This window comes from Anoplopoma fimbria, chromosome 24 (genome assembly GCF_027596085.1).
Source record: "Anoplopoma fimbria isolate UVic2021 breed Golden Eagle Sablefish chromosome 24, Afim_UVic_2022, whole genome shotgun sequence".
NCBI lineage: Eukaryota > Metazoa > Chordata > Actinopteri > Perciformes > Anoplopomatidae > Anoplopoma > Anoplopoma fimbria.
This window is the reverse complement of record NC_072472.1, coordinates 15343858-15361877: the sequence shown is the minus strand read 5'-3', so window position 1 is coordinate 15361877 and position 18020 is coordinate 15343858. Positions and strand designations below refer to the sequence as shown.

At 40.8% G+C, this 18020-nt stretch overlaps 1 protein-coding gene across 1 annotated transcript; it reads right to left on the bottom strand.

Annotated features, from left to right (window-relative positions):
- Nucleotides 1–462: 462 nt before the first annotated feature.
- On the bottom strand, nt 463–17243 carry LOC129113217 (actin filament-associated protein 1-like 1). Its single transcript, XM_054625418.1, has 19 exons — nt 17011–17243; nt 10986–11114; nt 10002–10082; nt 9757–9842; nt 9553–9670; nt 9353–9442; nt 8980–9194; nt 8473–8652; nt 8278–8361; nt 7611–7713; nt 5334–5489; nt 4955–5169; nt 4637–4782; nt 4435–4516; nt 3989–4097; nt 3609–3776; nt 3256–3422; nt 2967–3092; nt 463–2329 (listed from the first exon to the last, which is right to left on the bottom strand). Exons 1-19 carry the CDS (start codon nt 17030–17032, stop codon nt 2303–2305), a joined length of 2304 nt encoding a protein of 767 aa, XP_054481393.1. The 5' UTR covers nt 17033–17243; the 3' UTR covers nt 463–2302.
- Nucleotides 17244–18020: the final 777 nt, after the last annotated feature.

Genomic DNA, 18020 nt, shown 5'->3' with positions numbered 1-18020 from the left:
TTTATTCCCCCATCTGCACCTGTGTTGGTGTTATGTTGAATGTTTTGAGTATTCATCAATATTAGAGATTTAATCAAACGTATGTGATATAGAAAACTGTCAATTTATAAAAAAAAAAAATTCATACTTAGCCTACCTCTTGTGGTATGCAGATAGTTTTGGTTTTATTTGCCAGGTTTTGTGATATCAAATCAGATTTCTGCCACCACTTCACTACAATGAAGTTGAATGGATTTACGTTTTGTGAAGAAATAGTCCCTTTAAAAAAACTGGTTGGCGGTGACTTCTGTTAGTTAAAACAGTGATTCTAGACAGAAATGTTGTTGCTGTTTTTTTTAACGTTTTGTACCTTAAATTAGATTCCATTCACCTCCATTGTAATGGATCCCGAGAAACTTGGTTTAAATACTAAAAAAAAAAAAGTGAGCCATGTTTATTTTGTTTGACTTGGGTGAATTGGCCCTTTATTTTTTTTCTAGTGTGATTGTGTTTCAACCCACAAAGATCGATGCAGAAGAACTGTTCTCCCTTTTGATACATCAGGAGGTGTAACAAGGTTTGGAGGATGTAACGTGTTGACACTGGTTAAGTATACTAAAATATATACTTACGTTCATCCACCAGAGCTGTATCCGAGCCAACAAAAAAACATATTTCAGGATCAAAACTCAATCCCTTCCAAACGAAGAATTCAATGATCGTGATTAAGCTCCTTCATATTGAGTAGGTCTTTTTAATTAGGGTGCTGGCTGTGGAGGTTTATTTCTGACTCGCAGGATTCAAACAATTCGAATTACTCCGCATCGTTTGAAAGTCCAAAAGTAAAAACATTTATGTAAGGAAAACAGTTACAATCAAAAACAGTTAAAAATACAGTCAATAGTTATATCTTGCTTTGAAAAATGGTTTAAAAATGCTATCCCGCGTTCGTCAGACTAAACGGGAGGAGCACACCTGTAGGCTATTAAAGGTGCAAGTAACAACACACGCATTTCCTGTCAACGGCGCTGCACCATTCAATTAAGAAAATAAACACTTCCTAAATAATTACACCTATGTAACGTTTTTGCATGCAAACAACATATTACATAAACTTATTTCCATAACCACAAAAAAACTGTTTCGGCTCTTTTTTAAGTGGTTTGTTTTTTTCTTCCCACAATGCAGTGCCAGAACCTTTTCTGGCACAGGTTGAGGAGCTGCCCACTTAAAAAAAACAATACAGGGCTGCCATTTACTGTGGATGACGATTATAAACTCGCTCTATGAACACAAAAGAAAAATAGACCTATGCAATTTTTGTAACATCGGATCATTGTCAATAAGTACAAACTGGTAATTACCCTAACAATGTTCAAACAAGTGCTTAAACCCTATTTCACCACTAGATGGCGTTCATAGTTCATAGTTGTGATTCAGAGGAACTACATTCAAAGAAACAGTCCAGTAGACAACATGTCTTGATAAAGTTATCATTTACTCCAACATGTGTGTTTGTTCATGTCGCTGTGATGATCAGGGAGAGCAGACACAAGCATTTATCCTCACAATTCCAAAGTGGGGCTCTCAGGCTAACTTCCAAGACATTTATGTTATCACAAAATACAACAAGATAAAGTGCATAAGGCAAAAAAATACACATATAATGGTTAAAAACCAATAGTTCACATTGCAATAATAAACATTTACTCATTTGTTTCAGGAACAGTGTCATACTCGATATGCTTTCCTAATGGTTTAAATACACCTGAAAAAATGTGGGATACTTCTCTTATTAATAAAGATAACTTAATGTAATATTCATTTCTTTACTTTAGTTTTTCATTTTACATTGACAAATATCCTGTTAAAAGGAATAAAATCAGTGGAAGTGTTGCATGTAACTCTGAACTCACAGTGTTCATGAACCACACTCTCCCTTTGTGATACATTTCTATATAATAATCACATTTTCACTTTCTGCAGCCCTGTGCAAATGTAAACACACATACAAACTATACTGTTCATAGTGACTCACATTCATACTGTACTGGAACACCAGTAAAGTCTCATATTTACAGTGGCTGAGACAGAACCGTGCTGCCTCTACTTGCAAAAGGTCCCTCTTTTTCTTGGTAGGTAAGAGGAGGAAAAGATTGTGTCAAAGACTGTCCTCTTCCCCCTTTACCTCTGCTTCCTCTTCCTCATCTTCTTCCCAGTGTCAGTTATCTTCAACTGTTTCTTCTTTTAACACATCCTCCATTCACAGCTCAGTTTTTTTTCTCTCTCCATGAATCCATCTGTTGAACCATTTATGTTCAGTCTAGGTCCCCTTCTTTGACTCCCACTCCTGGAAACCATGACACAGCAAAAAGTGAGGATAACATTTCTAGCTGTCCTCATCTAACACACACACACACACACACACACACACACACACACACACACACACACACACACACACACACACACACACACACACACACACACACACACACACACACACACACACACACACACAGTTGTGTTTCCATCACTTTAGAGAATATTACATTGACTTACATTCATTTCCTGTAGACTTACCTCAGCATTAAACCAAGTCCTCACCCTATAATCTTATGATTTACGTTATGGGCACTTGCATTTTGTCCCGAAAAGGAAAGCGAGTCCCCACAATGTGACCGTGAAAACAGATTTATCTCCCTACATTACATTACAGTCATTTAGCAGACGCTTTTATCCAAATCATTATACCTACAACATGAGTAATACACGCCCACGCAACCACACACACAAACAAACAAACAAACAAACAAACATAAACTACAGCAGTGTTGTGGTCCCAAATATTTCATCTGGATTAAAGACTATCTTTTGAAAACTTTTCCTTCAAGGTAGTTTCAGGTTCAATGTGTTACGCAACACAAAACACACACACACACACACACACACACACAGACACACACGCACTCTCTCTCTCTCTCTACCTTTGCCTTCTGCATGACGCTCCCCTTGGAGGAGGCGTAAAGAGACGGTGGGTGTTTACGAAGCTCAGTTGCTGAGTTGATGGGCACGGTCTCATTGTAAACCTTCTCCACCTTACTGCCCTGTGCCTGCACACACAAACACAAAGACCAACACACACACAAATGCAAATGTCAGATTTCACTCATTTAGCATTTTACAGTGATCGTATGTCTAACTTAGGTGGTGAGATGATTGACAAAGGACTGATGTTGAAAGATACAGGAGGGCGTCTCTGCTGTGTCTGCCTACCTTGATGCTGATCTTGGTGTCAGTGGGAGGACCCAGGGCTCCTCTAGCCAATGATTTCTTCAGGTTTTCTTTGACCTCTGTCAGCCTGAGCTCCAATTCAACCCTCTCCTCCTCTCTTTGTTTACACAGCGTCTCCAGCTTGGCTAACCGCTGTTCCATACTTTGACCTGCACACACACACACACACACACACACACACACAAACACACACACACACACACACACACACACACACACACACACACACACACACACACACACACACACACAGACACACACACACACACACATAAGTTAGTATTGCTATGAAGCTAAAGTCTAAACAGCGCTGTGTGTATGAATTTGGCTCTGACCTGTAACACTCTTCATCTCCTCTTTCACCTCCTTCTTCTCCCTGCGGAGGGAAATCAGTGCATGTCTGAGCTCCTCCTTTTGCTTCTCCAGTTCCTCTTTCTGATTCAGGTACCGCCTCGCGTCCTCCTCTGCACGCGTCTTGCCATACCGTCCATAATGATTTACATCTAACAGAATACATGGCGGAATGTAAATAGACAGAGTAATGCTGGTGCAGATTTATGAGAAAAAAATGTAATTGATCTATTTGACTATCTGCTTTGACAAATTCTTCACCACAATCGTGATCAGGAGAAGCCAGGTGTATCAGTTTTCACCCACATTTTCTATCAACTATCTAAGCCCGTCCAATCAATTATGAAACCAAAAGGAGACTCACTGGAGGCGTGTCTCTTGACGGCTGCCTGTTGTTCAGTTTTTTCAGAGCCCCTGCTGGAGAAGGAGGCATGACGTCTCACCTGTCCAGCTCTGCTCTCAAATTCCCCCTCCTGGAGGAAAAAACAAGTATTTTCAAAATCTACATTTCTAGAGTCCATTTTATTTTTACGCATCTATGTGTTCTTTTTAAACTGAATCTGTTCAGCCAAAGACATGGATTTATATGTGTAATTTAATCATGTTTAATTCCAAACAAATCAAACATGATTAGCAGAATAATGGAGGCAGAAGCATCGTTATGATTTAAGTCATATAGATAAATGTGTAACTGAAGATAATAGGAAGCGGAGAGGATCAGTGGTGAGAGCCCATAGGCATATAAAGACTTAAAAGCGTCACCATTAATGATATTGTATTTTATCACTGGTTCACATGATGTTTCCTCACCGCGACACTTTCATAGACATCATCATATGTTCTGGAGTCTATCGAGGCGCTGCTGGAGGACGTAGCAGTAGTAGTGGCCCATCTGAGAAGAAAAACAAAGAGACCGATGCATTTCAGGATAAAAGCCAATGATAAGAGACAGAAAACCTCTAGTTAAACACATGTGGAAACACGCAAACATATTCTGTAGGACGTGACTCACAGGAAGGAGTGTCTCGCAGCGTGCCGGATGTCGGTGAGTGTATCCACGTCGATGTAGTCATAGTGCAGCTCTTCAGGGAGAGCGGTGCTGCCGGTCTCTGCGAACAACACACCCAGCCAGCGGCCGAGATCCTCTGAGCAGCTGGCCTGATGGACACACAATCAAAACTACTTGGTTTCTAGAACAATGTAGGTGTGTCATCCCTGTGGGTTAACGCTCTGTCTCATCTGTGTCCACAAATGGTATGAAAATAGCCAAGAAAAGCGAACAAATCTGCCTAAATGAAATCTCCTCTGCTGGTTTACAACCATATAGTACCTCTAAAGATGCTAGTTCACTGCCGGCCTGCAGGATGCAGAAGGAGAAGGGATGTTTGGGGCCGAGGCCACCTGTCACCACTTCTGCACCTTTGAGCGGCACCACGATGACTGGTGGCCGCCGGTCTCCAGGTTCCTTCTGCAGGTACAAGTTTCCTCCTCGCACAACACACCAATGCTCCTTCCAAGAGCCGCTCAGACAAACACTGAGGAAGCCTGCGGAGAGAGAGAAGAGGAATGTGAGAGGGATGAAAAGACGGCAGACATGATCATTCTTTTTTAAACTATTACTTGTTTCAAACTAATCTAATGTCAAACGGCAAATAGTTCAGCCAATACTTTAATCATCAATCAACCAAATAGCATCAATGTGTCCTCACCACATCGTGGGTTGTCATGGTGACCAGAAGAGGAGGGAGGATCTCCTGGTAGAGGGGGTTTCCGTTTGGAGAAAGTGATGATCCGGTTGATTTTCTTCCCGGCTGCTCTGCTCATTGACCCCGTCAGCTCTGAGAACGCTCCGCGCTTCCCCCTGTCTAAAATCCAACATACCCTGGTCAGACTGTGCTGGGCCTGACCATGTGGTCATCGTGTCGAGGAGCACTTGATATACAGATTCTGGGAGGGGAATCTTATATGATGTACATCCATCATGCTGCCTCATCAGTGTAGTATCTAGCTGTGTTTGTGTTACATTAGCAGCGTTAATAGTACTCTCTAATCCAAACTACAATTACCACAATGAAGTTGTATGAATCTGCCAACCGATCATGTTGAAGTTTACGTGCATGTCCGTCCATAATGTCATCACTTTATCATTTCATACTATCATTTGTGTGGCATTGTCATCATTATCATATGAATTCTTGAGTTTAGGGCAAAAATGTGTTTTGCGAGGTCACAGTGACCTTTGACCACCAAGTTCTAATAGTTCAACCTTGAGTCCAAGTGGACGCTTGTGTCAAATTTGAATAAATTTGCTCATTTGCTGAGATATTGCCTTCTCCAGAATGGTCGGGACCGATGGACAGACAACACGAAAACATAATACCACCGGCACGACTGTCGCCGGCGCAGAGGCATAAAAATATAAAATTAAACAAAAACATGTCATAAAAAGAGGAATATTCTTGTGAAGTCAGGACTCATTTTACATTCAGAATTTCACTATAATTTATTTTACTCTGAGGTCTTTTTAAATGTATTTCTTATATCCCTAGAGTGTGATAGTGTGTAGTTCATGCTTCCTGTACCAGGTGCTGCAGCGCTCTGTCCACCCCACTTCCTATGATGTCAGTGGGACACAATCGCAGGAAGAGGACAGGAAGGATGTCATATCTGTTCGGGCCTCACTTCCTGTCTCTCCCTCTCTCTCTTGTCTTTTTAGGTTCAGAGCCGCCCGGTCAGTAAACAGTTTGTAACAACACTGACACAATATGACTGTGTTTGACCCAACAGCTTAAGATCCCCTGGTTTTTCCTTCCTGATTCGGTGGATAGATAAACAGAAATAGTGTATGTGCTTTAGATCAGACTCTCCAAAGGATGTGTACGTGTGCTTCTGTATTTGTGGGGACTTCACTTCAGACACGTATTGTCCGTAAGATAATGCGTGTCTTTGCTCCTCCCTCCCTTAATGCTTTTATGAATCAGAAAACAACTGATTATCGATGATAGATCCAACAAATCTCACACATGGAACATCCTGCAAACATTTATCAGACACGGTGACACATATTTTTCATTTAGAATTAATCTAAAATCCTGGTTAAAAGACAATCAAGTGTGTGACCAGAGTGTGTCATTTATTAAATTAACCTGAAGTGTTCTTTGTTTTATGTGTTTTGTTTAAAAGTATTTCGCTTTGCTATACATACAGTATTGCTGTCTACATTACAGAAGCCCAGGCACTGCAGTTAAGGATAAGGTTAAAGTTTGGGGTCAGTGGCCTCTAATACTTATATTACCACTTTTGCACAACAATAATGTATCTATGATGTTGTAGGTTTTTATTGAAAGTGTTTGCAATAATTCCACTTTCCTAATTGTTATGAATAAAGTGAAAGAAAATGAAGCCCCTTTTTAATTCGGTTTCAACAATACAATGAACATAATAACCTTCATCTCTTTAATTTTATATAACTGTTCTCTTTTTACTAAACAATAGAATGTTTTTGGTGACTAATCTAGAACTCATGCATCCAATGAAATGTGATTTTGGGTGGCTGACCACGCCCATCATTTACTGGATTTGACGCCTGTGGGAAGCTAGTAAAGCTGTGTCATAATGGGAGACGAGGGTTTGGGTTCAGTTTGGCAAAAACTGTTACATTCCAAACGATGTGGTTGAATTCCTTATTTTTATCATCATCCTCCACCCACCTGGTCCAACAACGTGGATGAGGGAAGTAGAGCTGAACAATTCTAAAGCACTATTCCAAGAACTGTTCAATATGTATCATAATTAAAGTAATTATTGTCTAATTTACAATGATAACAGACACCTTACAGTCGTTTCCATAGCAGACATCACAACACAAATCGATTTTTAAATCTCACTAAGATGATGATCTCTCAGTTTTCAATGAAACAAAAATAAAAAAAGACTCAATAATTACAGTTGAATCAATAATTGCTTGCTTATGAAGGTAAACCTACTCAGTGAGTCACTGGTTTCCCGTACTGGTCCCTGTGCAGTGGACTGGTTTTCTGCTGTTGGCCCGCTGTCTGAGTCTGATGCCTGTCGGTCTAACTGCAGGACCTGGCAATGAAAAAGTGGAAACCTTCATTACTTCTTTTTCTGTCACATATTAACATCATATATCTACCCTGTTTTAACGAATCCCTCTGTCCGTTGACTGAGCAATCATGTCAACAAAAGTACGTAAGTTTCTTTAAAAAGACTCTTATTGACTTTATGTATTTAAAGAACTACTCTGCCAACATTGGGGTGTAACTGCCATGTCACCATGCATTCTGCTCGTTGGTCCTGCAGCTGTGTGCCAAAACTTTGTTGAGGGTAAGAGGCTCTTTGAGGGCCGCCCAGCTCAGCAACCGCAATAATGTCACCTCACTCACTATAACTAGAAGCCAAAGGAACAGATGTGTCATGTGTGGGCTGAAGGAGGTGATGTCATCAACAGACATTGAAATGTAAAAACTAAAGTATAGATTCAGAATGACATACACCGCATATTACACTAAAGTCAAACTCAGAATTGGCGAAAGGCAACTGTTTGACTGCAACAGCGAGAACCTAACTTGGACAGAACATTTACACAAAGACAATAGTGTAGCTAAAACAAACAAAGACACATGCACACACCTTGTCAAGCTCCAACTTCCTCTGTATGATGGGAGACGTGGATCCTTCAGTGTTGCTACATTGGCTTCCAACATCTTGCACCACCTGTTTCGACAAAAAATAAAATTTATGTTCCCCCCGCAGCCATATTCCCCCTTGTCCTCCCAGACTCTGTCTGTCTCAGCGCCAGCCCTCTGATATCGTGAATCAAGGTACCTTGAGCCACCGCTGGGCCTGCTCTTTACTCTGAACAGCCAGGACCAGAACTTCGCCTCCAGGCAACGAGAAGCGCAATTCATGTCTCTTTTTCCGGCCTTCCTTTGGGACGTATATGACGTTACACAGATTCAGCGGGAGCTCCGTGTGGGGAGTGCTCTCTTTGATGCTCTTATAGCACTATAAAGAGAGAAAGTGGGATACAGTAATAAACAAAAAAGAAATAATACTTTGATGTATTATTTGATGGGATTTCACTTTGATACTAAAATATAATCTTTGAAAATGTTTTATCAAGAGATTTTCATAGTTACATTCCCAACAGAGAACCATTCTTTTACCTGAAACTACTTTGACATTATATATAAATATATATTCATATTCATATTTACTATTGGTGTTTGTTAGAGTAAGATTTATCTTAGTTCTTCCCCGAATAACCCCAGATATACATTAGATCCTTTGGTTTGAATGATAAAATAAACACCCATAAACGTCTGTATTTACCTGCAGTTTATTGTCTCTTACGACGACTAGCTGTTTAGCCCAATGGCCGAAGCGTTTCTTTCGCATTAGGAAGGCACAGATGCGGCAGTCTTTAACCGGTGCATCGGGACTCTCCTCAGCCGTCCATCTCTGACGCTGCTCTCGCCCTTTGGCCTCCTCTTCCTCTTCTTCCTCGTAAGACTCATATGAGCTGCTCAGAGCATCAGAGTCATTGTCTGAGCAACAAAAAATAACATATCTGATTAATTTACAAAAAAAAAATCTGGTTCTGTTCATTCATGTATTCTACCTTCTTTATGATCCTAACATGCCTCTGTTTATGTTTGTAAATTTGAATTGCAACATGAATAATCACAAAAGCTGGTAGACCCACAGGAGTTTTTGGGCGGCCCATTAATCCGTGTGATGGGGTAGTTATTGTCTGCATCTTCATAGTAGGCATCCTCCACAGAGTTCCTGGAAGCTACAGGAGAGGAGCAGAAGAGTCGAGATGAGATGAAAGAGGAACTTCTAATAATTCAGTTGATTGCAATTATTAGGGCACATTTTTGTTTTGGAGTTTGTGTACAGAACTGTTCATGTTGGTGGTGAAGTACTGAGGGGCGGATCCAGGATCTAGAGGAACAGCCTCTTCATAGTAGTCATCAGGGAGGGGGGTGGTTGGCACAGGAGGGGGCGTGTCAGTGGGCGTCTGAGGTGAAAGTTAAACCAAAGTTTGAGTTACGAGGACAACAGAGGCAAATGGACTGATGGTTACAAACTGTGTAGACTTCTTACAGATTGATTGAGATGAGTCTTCTCCTCTTCCTCTTTGTGCTCTTTTTGCTCTTCTGGAGATGCACTGAGCATGTGCAAATCACAGTCTGAAGGAACAGCAGAGGATTAATGTTATCATAAAGATAGTAAATAATACATTTTTATGCATGCATTTTGTAGATGTTGTGGTATGATTGGATATATACACTCGTAATCATTTCTTCATAAGACCTCATAATACTAAATTGGTCTGAAGGTCTTCTTACCAAAACCCTCAAACAGAGACTCTACAAAACTGGTGCCGTTGCCATAGAGACAGCTGTTCATGTAGACGTCTGATCCATTGCCTGTGGAAAAGATAAATTAGGGTTGGAAATAGTATCAAAGTTCTTGTTAGATTTATGCTAGGATCAGGATTACAATAATGTACAGAGACAAGTGAGTGCACAGCGAGTATCAATACTGAACAATCTGCATTTTTAGACAAATTGTATGTAGACCTCTAAGTTAGACAACAAGCGAGTGTGCAGATTGGAGCTTTTAAATCTTTGTACCTAAAGAATAAACAGCTGAAGTCATGAAATGTGTGTTAAAGTTTGCCAAACCTCCCAGACGTTTTGGAAGTGTTTTAGAATAAATAGAATAGAAATATATCCCTCGAAAAAGTGGAAAAAGTGGAAAATGATGAAAAGCTGAGTAAAACCCTAAAGAGTGAGTGTGGGCAGGGCAGACCGGGTCCATTTAAACAATTGTGAGAACATGTTACTATCAGGAGGTTTTGCTTTTCTCCTTCCTTCGACCTCTCATTATCCTCAGTTAACACTACATTTCATTATCCTCTTACCACAATCCTTTATCCCCTCCCACGTCACACTGTTCATCCCCCAGATAAACAAGGATTTACTGTAAATACTTCACTAAGATTCAATGTCCGTGTGCATATTTCTAAATGCAATAGAATTACTGTACTAATGCAGAGTTTCTCAGTAGCAGTATGGCTGGCTTACGACAAGAATTTGCCACATTAAAAAAAAAGATGAGGAAGACAGAAATGCTCCGCCCTTGTCTGAATACACACTGCAATAGTGTGACCTTGAACAAACGGCTCAACGCAGAAATGATTTGGCTGCAAGAGTCAAGAAAAGAAATGCTTAATTACTGATGAAAGAAGACTCAATTCAGTCTCAGTGAAATACCGACAAAACCAGAGGTTACCCACCGTCCCCTCCATCTGAGATTTGATTCCGTACCTGACAGCTGCATCGTTTCCAGGATGTTACGTATGGAGGCAACCTGGTCAGCAGTGGCAGGACTGACCGTCTCGTGGTCCAGCAACTTCAGCAGAGAGCCAAGCTCGTTCACGAGTCGCTCCATCACAACTGAGAACCACAAAAGAACATATTAGTATTCATGTTTGCAGAATGACAATAAAATATGCTTTGGCACCATCAAAAAGGAGCAGACAGGGGACATATTATGAAAAAAAGCATTTTTCCAGTCCTTGTGCACATACTTTTGGGTATCTGGAGTGCCTACCGACCCACAAACGGTTTTGCAAACAAAATGAGAAAAATAATATGTTTTTTGAGCCTGGAAATGAGCATGATATGTCCCCTTTACCATGGCTCAAATTCTTATGCTATTACAACAAGTGCATCAAATATCAATTTAACACACACATGCAAGGCCACACAGACAAGTGTGAGCATAACTGTCAGTTTGTAACTCATCATACCGCCTGTTGCAACAGCTGACAGGGAGGAGATATTTAACATCCTAACAGATATTCATTTTGTCCGCCCCAGAGTCAGTCTTTCCGTCTATCAGAAAGACTGCTCACTTGTCCCTCACCACCACCGATTGAGTTCCACTTACAATTTGGAGATTTTCAAGCTTTCTTTGAAAAAATAATTGTTTTCATGTTCAACACTGACGTCCTGTGCGTTTTGTTGACCTTGACATTGTTTCAAAAGCTCTTCCACACTCTCACACATCCTGCCTGGATGGAGGAGGTGAGGGGAGTCGGAGAGAAAAGAAGCTGGGGAGGAAGGGGGCAGGAAGCTTCCTTCACTAAAGGAAATGGAGCCAAAGTAAAGAATAAAATCTGTAGTTCCACTAGAGATAGGATAGGATATGGTTATCAAACTGCCTGTTAGTTCATTCAGTTGATTGTTCATTCATAAGAGACGTGAATTTGAGTTTAAGAGCCGCTAACCCTAAAATGATTTTATTTCAGTTTGGGTTTTGTGGAAAGTTGGCCATGTCCCACATGCTCTTTAAGTGGCTTATTCCACACTGCCAAGAAAAATATTTGGGGGAAACATTAAATCTTTGTCAGTTTTGGCAATAAAATTGTAAAATCAACAATGTTGTTTCACCCAAAACACAAACAGGGTTCAGTTGAAGTTTAAGTACACGTCAGCACAAGTCTCTGTGCGGCCCATAGAGAAAGTAATCTACCACCTTTATAAATCTCCTCTTGGAATAAATCATTAAGAAAACCTCTTGTCCTTTTTACAGTCTGAATAAACTCTGAGAGCACTAAATCAGGGGCTTTAAATCATTTTTATCAGGAGTCATTTTCTAATGTGCCATACAGTAGCTAGAAAAACTTCCTCAGTGACAACAAGTCAGATGTTAAAATGAATGTCAAAAAGTATAAAAAGCAGCAGCGGCTAAATATGGATGTTTAAGAATGACACAAACTAAAAAAAATTGTTACAGGGGTTAAGATAAAATAAAAGAGAAAAGCTCTCACAGCCTCCTCCGTCACCCCCCAGTCTGACAATACTCCATTGTCAACCGAAGGTCCAAAATTAGATGACCACAATGCACTGCAAGACCAGAGCAAACAATACAATGTCAGAAACTCCAACAAAAAACAAAACAGGAACTCACACACACACACACACACACACACACACACACACACACACACACACACACACACACACACACACACACACACACACACACACACACACACACACACACACACACACACACACACACACACACACACAGCTGTTTGTGATATATCCTTTAACCCTGAATGCCCGTGGATCGAAGCGATGCAGCTGTGTTGCACCACGCCCCTCTTGGTGTGTGTGTGTGTGTGTGTGTGTGTGTGTGTGTGTGTGTGTGTGTGTGTGTGTGTGTAGTAGTAGTTCTCGGCCAGCAGCTGTGGTTTCCTGTCTTTGCTGTCGACAGAAGCGTCTTTCCACTCCTTCTTGATCTTGACTCTCTCCTCCAGCCTCCAACTGCGAGTCTCACCTCCTCTGCCCCCCCCATTCACTCTCTATTGAATAAGCAGTTAAAGAATTTTCTCTATTGATATATTGTGCTTTACTTATCTGAAGGAAATGTTGCAACACTGGGTGAAAAAACACAAGTTTCAATGTAATCAATCTCGGAGTAAACAAAGCCAGCAGAGGACTGATGGGAGTTTCACAATGGGCCTTTGGTCCATTTTCTGTTTCTTCAAGTCTAACTTTACAGTCAAGGCTGACCATACAATTCCATCTCTCTCTCCTTCAAGTCTGTGTGTCTCTCTCTCATTCTCTCGGGGGGACCGGAGGGTTCAGAGGCTGAGAATCAGCTGCTCTGGAGGCTTGTGGTCGTTCTCGCCCACAGAGGGATCTTTGTAACCCCCCATTCCACACACACACGCTCACAAACACACATACACACACGGCACATATTTCCTCGAATTAGCAAACGGACATTCACTTGACTTACAGGGAGCACTATTAATTTGTCTCTCTCCACAGAGATATAGTCTTACAAGGAGAAAAGATATACAGTCACAAGACTTTGGGAATTATGTTTGTGTGTTTTACCCACATGTTTGTGTGTCCGACCGCAGACAGGCCTCCCGAAGAAGGTCAGTCATGAGACCTGGGCCATGCGGCTCTCATTTGAACTGATTTAGCGTGTTTGGTTGCAGCTCAGAACAAAACAAGTACTACTTTTTACTGCTGCTGCTGTTTATCTCACCACATAATGCTTACTAGGGGCAGGGTGACAGAGAAAATATACTTTTCTCCTCCTAACCTGAAGCTTTGACTCCCATCCATTACACATCTAACCCATGAATCACACCAATCCAAGGCTAACCTCCTCCCTGACTTGCCTCTCCCATCCAAACAATCCCTTCCTTTTATTTTATTTCCCTTCAGGACAAGGACGAAACCTATGAGTGCATTTAAATGATGTTGATAATCATGTTGACTGACACACAGAATTATCTCTGTAACAGGAACATTTAAGTTTTAGTTAGATGACACTAACATACGTTTTAATGCATCCAACGTGTATGAAGCTGCTGTTTTGTGTTCCCTTTTCCTGCCTCCCCCTCTCCTCGAGGCTGAGGTCCCTCCATATCCCACATTCTCCCCTCCACTCCTTTCTTTCTCTCCCTCCCTCTCGGATCTTTTCCTTTTAACTCCTATCCCTCGCCTGCCTTCCTCCATCCCTTCTCCAGACACCCATCCTCTTCAGACAGAGGTCAGAGATCAAGTCTTGGCGTCCTCAGCCAGCTCCCGCTCAGACAAAAGTCTGCTTCAGAGATTCAGCATCCTGCAATTCATATTTTTGTGACAACAGTAGATGGTGTCACTGCACTGGTTAGCGTTCAGTCTGACACTTTTAAAAAATTCCCCCCCGAGATGCCAAACTGGGAAGATCTTTAAAAAGAAACAGCTGGGGGTGAAATAGTGGTGTAATTCACTATTATTCACATTCTTTCAGTATCTTATCACTTTGCACAGATAGTAAATGGTGAGGACACACAGGAAACACAGGAGAGACACTGGCGCAGACACTGTGGCATAGCATGAGTCTAATTTAAAACCCAGACTGTTGTGCTGTGGTTTCACCAGGTTAGGAGCCATCCAGACAGTAAGAATGGGAAAACAACATGCCTTGGCTTTGTAGCTCAACAAAGAAGATTGTGATGCACGCTGGTTTGAAAAAGAACCAGCACCTCTAAGGCCCAGTAATCAACACGTTGGATCTTGGTTGTTTAATCTGTACAAAAATAAATAATAAAATCACATTAATTAGGGAGCAATGCTAGCTGTTTATCCCTGTTTCAAGCTGTTTTGCTAAGATAACTGGCTGGCTGGTACCTTCATGTTTAGCTCACAGAGTTGTATGAATCTTTTCATCTAACACAATTTTCTCAAAATGTCAAACTTGTTTTTGATATGAGTATTATATCAAGTGGCTACATGTCATGTGAAGGCGCAGCTTACATCGAAACCACTGAAAAGAACAACAACTAGAGAGTTTAAAGGAATAGTTCAACTTTTGTGAAAAAGGCTTAGAAAGGCAGGCATGCACACGCACACACACGCACACACACACAAAAACACAAAAACAGAAGCACCCACCCAAACACTATTATTCAATGGTTGTTTTGTTTGACAGTATTTCCTGGGAGTGATATGATAGTGGTAAATATATAACCGGCAGTTGGACAAAACATGATTTTCCTGTTTGATAGATGAGTATTATCATGGCATCAGCTTTTCTTCTGCTTTCCACCTACGCAACACCAACATGGACAGACCTGCTGCTTTGGATATCTCCGTCGCAGAAAATGTAAATGTAGTAGTTATTCAGTGCAGTTAACACTGACTTAAAATGAAAGAAAGGGGAAAGGGAGGGGAGGGTGGAAGACCACTGGGTGAGAAGGAAAAGGAAAAAGGAAATGTAAAGCAACCATGGTCGAGGTCAAGGCTTGTCGGTCATTAACACAGAGATTGTTGCTCCTTTAGTACAAATGCTGCATCATCAAAAGCCATTTTTACGACTTAAACTACTCCCACTTGTTGCAGCAGTTGTAATATTGGCTCAAAAAACACCATCATCAATCATTCATGTTTTTTCCACAGTTAGGGTGTTTTCTTCTAGAATGCACAGTTGCCCAAAGTGGCTACTTATGTTTCAGTTGGAGGGAAGAAAAAAAAAAATCACAGATGTAAACAATACATTTAACACTGGTTGATTAACGATGGCCTCAGGGCACTGGTGTTGGAGGTCACTGTACATCACTGTCACGACTCACCGGGACAGTGAATGAAAAACAGCCATCGTTAGTGTTATTAACAACACATGTGATTCTCTTAGTACTTTGCAAATTTCCCCGCTGCGGGACTAATAAAGGATTATCTTATCTTATCTTAAAATACCTGATGTGACTAAGGTAACATTGATAGTGAGTAGAATCATATTATTATTATCATCAACATCATCACATAATAGTCACGATTACATAGCTGTATAAGGATGATTTGAGGCTTTTACAGTGTCATAGGTGAGGCTGAATTTCGTTTGTGAAACTATTTTACCTCAATGTATCATTCTATTCAGGAGAACTGTTTTACTTTTTGTGTAAATTCACTCCTTGCTTAAATATTGAGCCTATTAGATCAATTCCCTGTAGGCAACATGACGGGCTGCATGACTGCTTTTCCCCTCCTACTGATTTTTGTGAAATAAAATGGTCATTGTTTCCCTTCAGACAATCACTTGTTTATCCTATAGATTTTTCAATTAAGGGCCAACGGCTTCATCACCTGGTGTCCCATCATGCACCGCTCCCTGTTTGCAACACTGTGGCCTGAAGGGGTTTGAAACAGAGCAGCCATTCAGCCGCTGCGGCTTCACTTCCAGCGGCGCAGCTTCCAACGGGGCGCTGCTGTGTTGGGATCCGATTGCGTCACACTACCTGAGCGAGGAGGACACTTCCTCCATACACACACACACACACACACACACACACACACACACACACACACACACACACACATATATACACACACACACACACACACACACACACATATATATATATATATACACACACACACATATATATATATATATATACACACACACACACACACACACACACATACACACACACACACACACACACACAAACCGGCGTGTAGGTGATATGACGTCAGTCGCTAGTGGAACGAGAGCAGGGCGCGAGGGGGGATTAGAACTGAACTGAAATAAAACCATTTAACCTCAATGGTTCTAAGATGTTTCAGCCCATTGTAACGTTTTAGCATTTCTTGTGATGAGTTTAAGTGACAGGTTTGGTAGGCTAATTGTTATTTTAGTGTATTTATCCTGTTCTGAGTTTAGTGGTGCGTTTGTGTCCCATTTATCTCCCAAGAAGTGCTTTTACATTTTACATGTATGTAACTTAGGCTTCTATGCATTGTTACTGTGATATTAAAAGACAGACTTGTTACTCACCACTTTGGCGTGTGGAGTCCATTTCGTTGAGAAACTCGGTGCGCTTTATCTCCGGTGATGATCCCTTAGTAGTTTCATTCAAAAGTTACAGTTTTCAACATTTGAGACGTGTTCGCCTCAGACACAGCCGAGCTCTGTGAGTCAGAGCGGCCGCTGTAGTTCACAGTTTGACTCAGTTGCCGCTGGTTGATCATCCGAAACTCCCCCGGGTCCTAGTGCGAGTCAGTGTTCTACAAAACATTGGTTTACCACACAGAAAGACATTTCAAAACTATGACTCCTAAAATAGTCATATTGAAGCAACACTAGTCACATTTGAGGAGATGCAATCCACAAATATGTTGTTCATTGGGGGTTTTATTGTATAACTGCCAGCGGTAGAATTTGAGGCACTCAATAGTATTTATTTATAAGAATGTTATATTCCACAAGAATTCAGAAAGATATACAGTACCAGTCAAAAGTTTGGACACACCTTCTCATTCAACTACTTTGAAGAATCTAAAATATAAAACATATTCTGGTTTGTTGAGCATTTGTTTGTTTACCACATAATTCCATATGTGTTCCTTCATAGTTTGGATGTCTTCAATATTAATCTACAATGTAGAAAAAATAAAGAAAGAAAAACCATTGAATGAGAAACCATATTTTTTTACTTCTCAGATTACAATTTGGAATACAAATCACGACTTTATAAAATATGATGTACAAATCTCTGCTGGTCTGTGCTGAACACGGGGTGAGATAAAGATAAGAGCTTTGAGAGAACTCAAATTGGCATACATTGAATTCTCGCCAACTACCCCAAATTACATTACAGCTCAGATTAAAAATACAAATAATTTTAAAATTTCTAGATATTCTTAGAAGAAACGCTTGAATCCTTGTAAGAAACCACTGAACCAATGATACCTAAACCAGAATTAAAACGCCTAAAATAAAACATTCCAACCATCATCCTGTACATTCAGGGGTCATGAAAAGAGATAATGAAGGCAAAAAAAACA

Excerpts from the sequence above, each read along its gene's own strand:
- LOC129113217 (XM_054625418.1), bottom strand. The coding sequence starts at position 17,032 with ATGGACTCCACACGCCAAAGTG. Across the intron at positions 8,653-8,979 it reads TAAGAGACAATAAACTGCAG|TGCTATAAGAGCATCAAAGA; the intron begins GTAAATACAGAC and ends CTCTCTTTATAG. Across the intron at positions 3,423-3,608 it reads GGAGATGAAGAGTGTTACAG|GTCAAAGTATGGAACAGCGG; the intron begins GTCAGAGCCAAA and ends GTGTGTGTGCAG.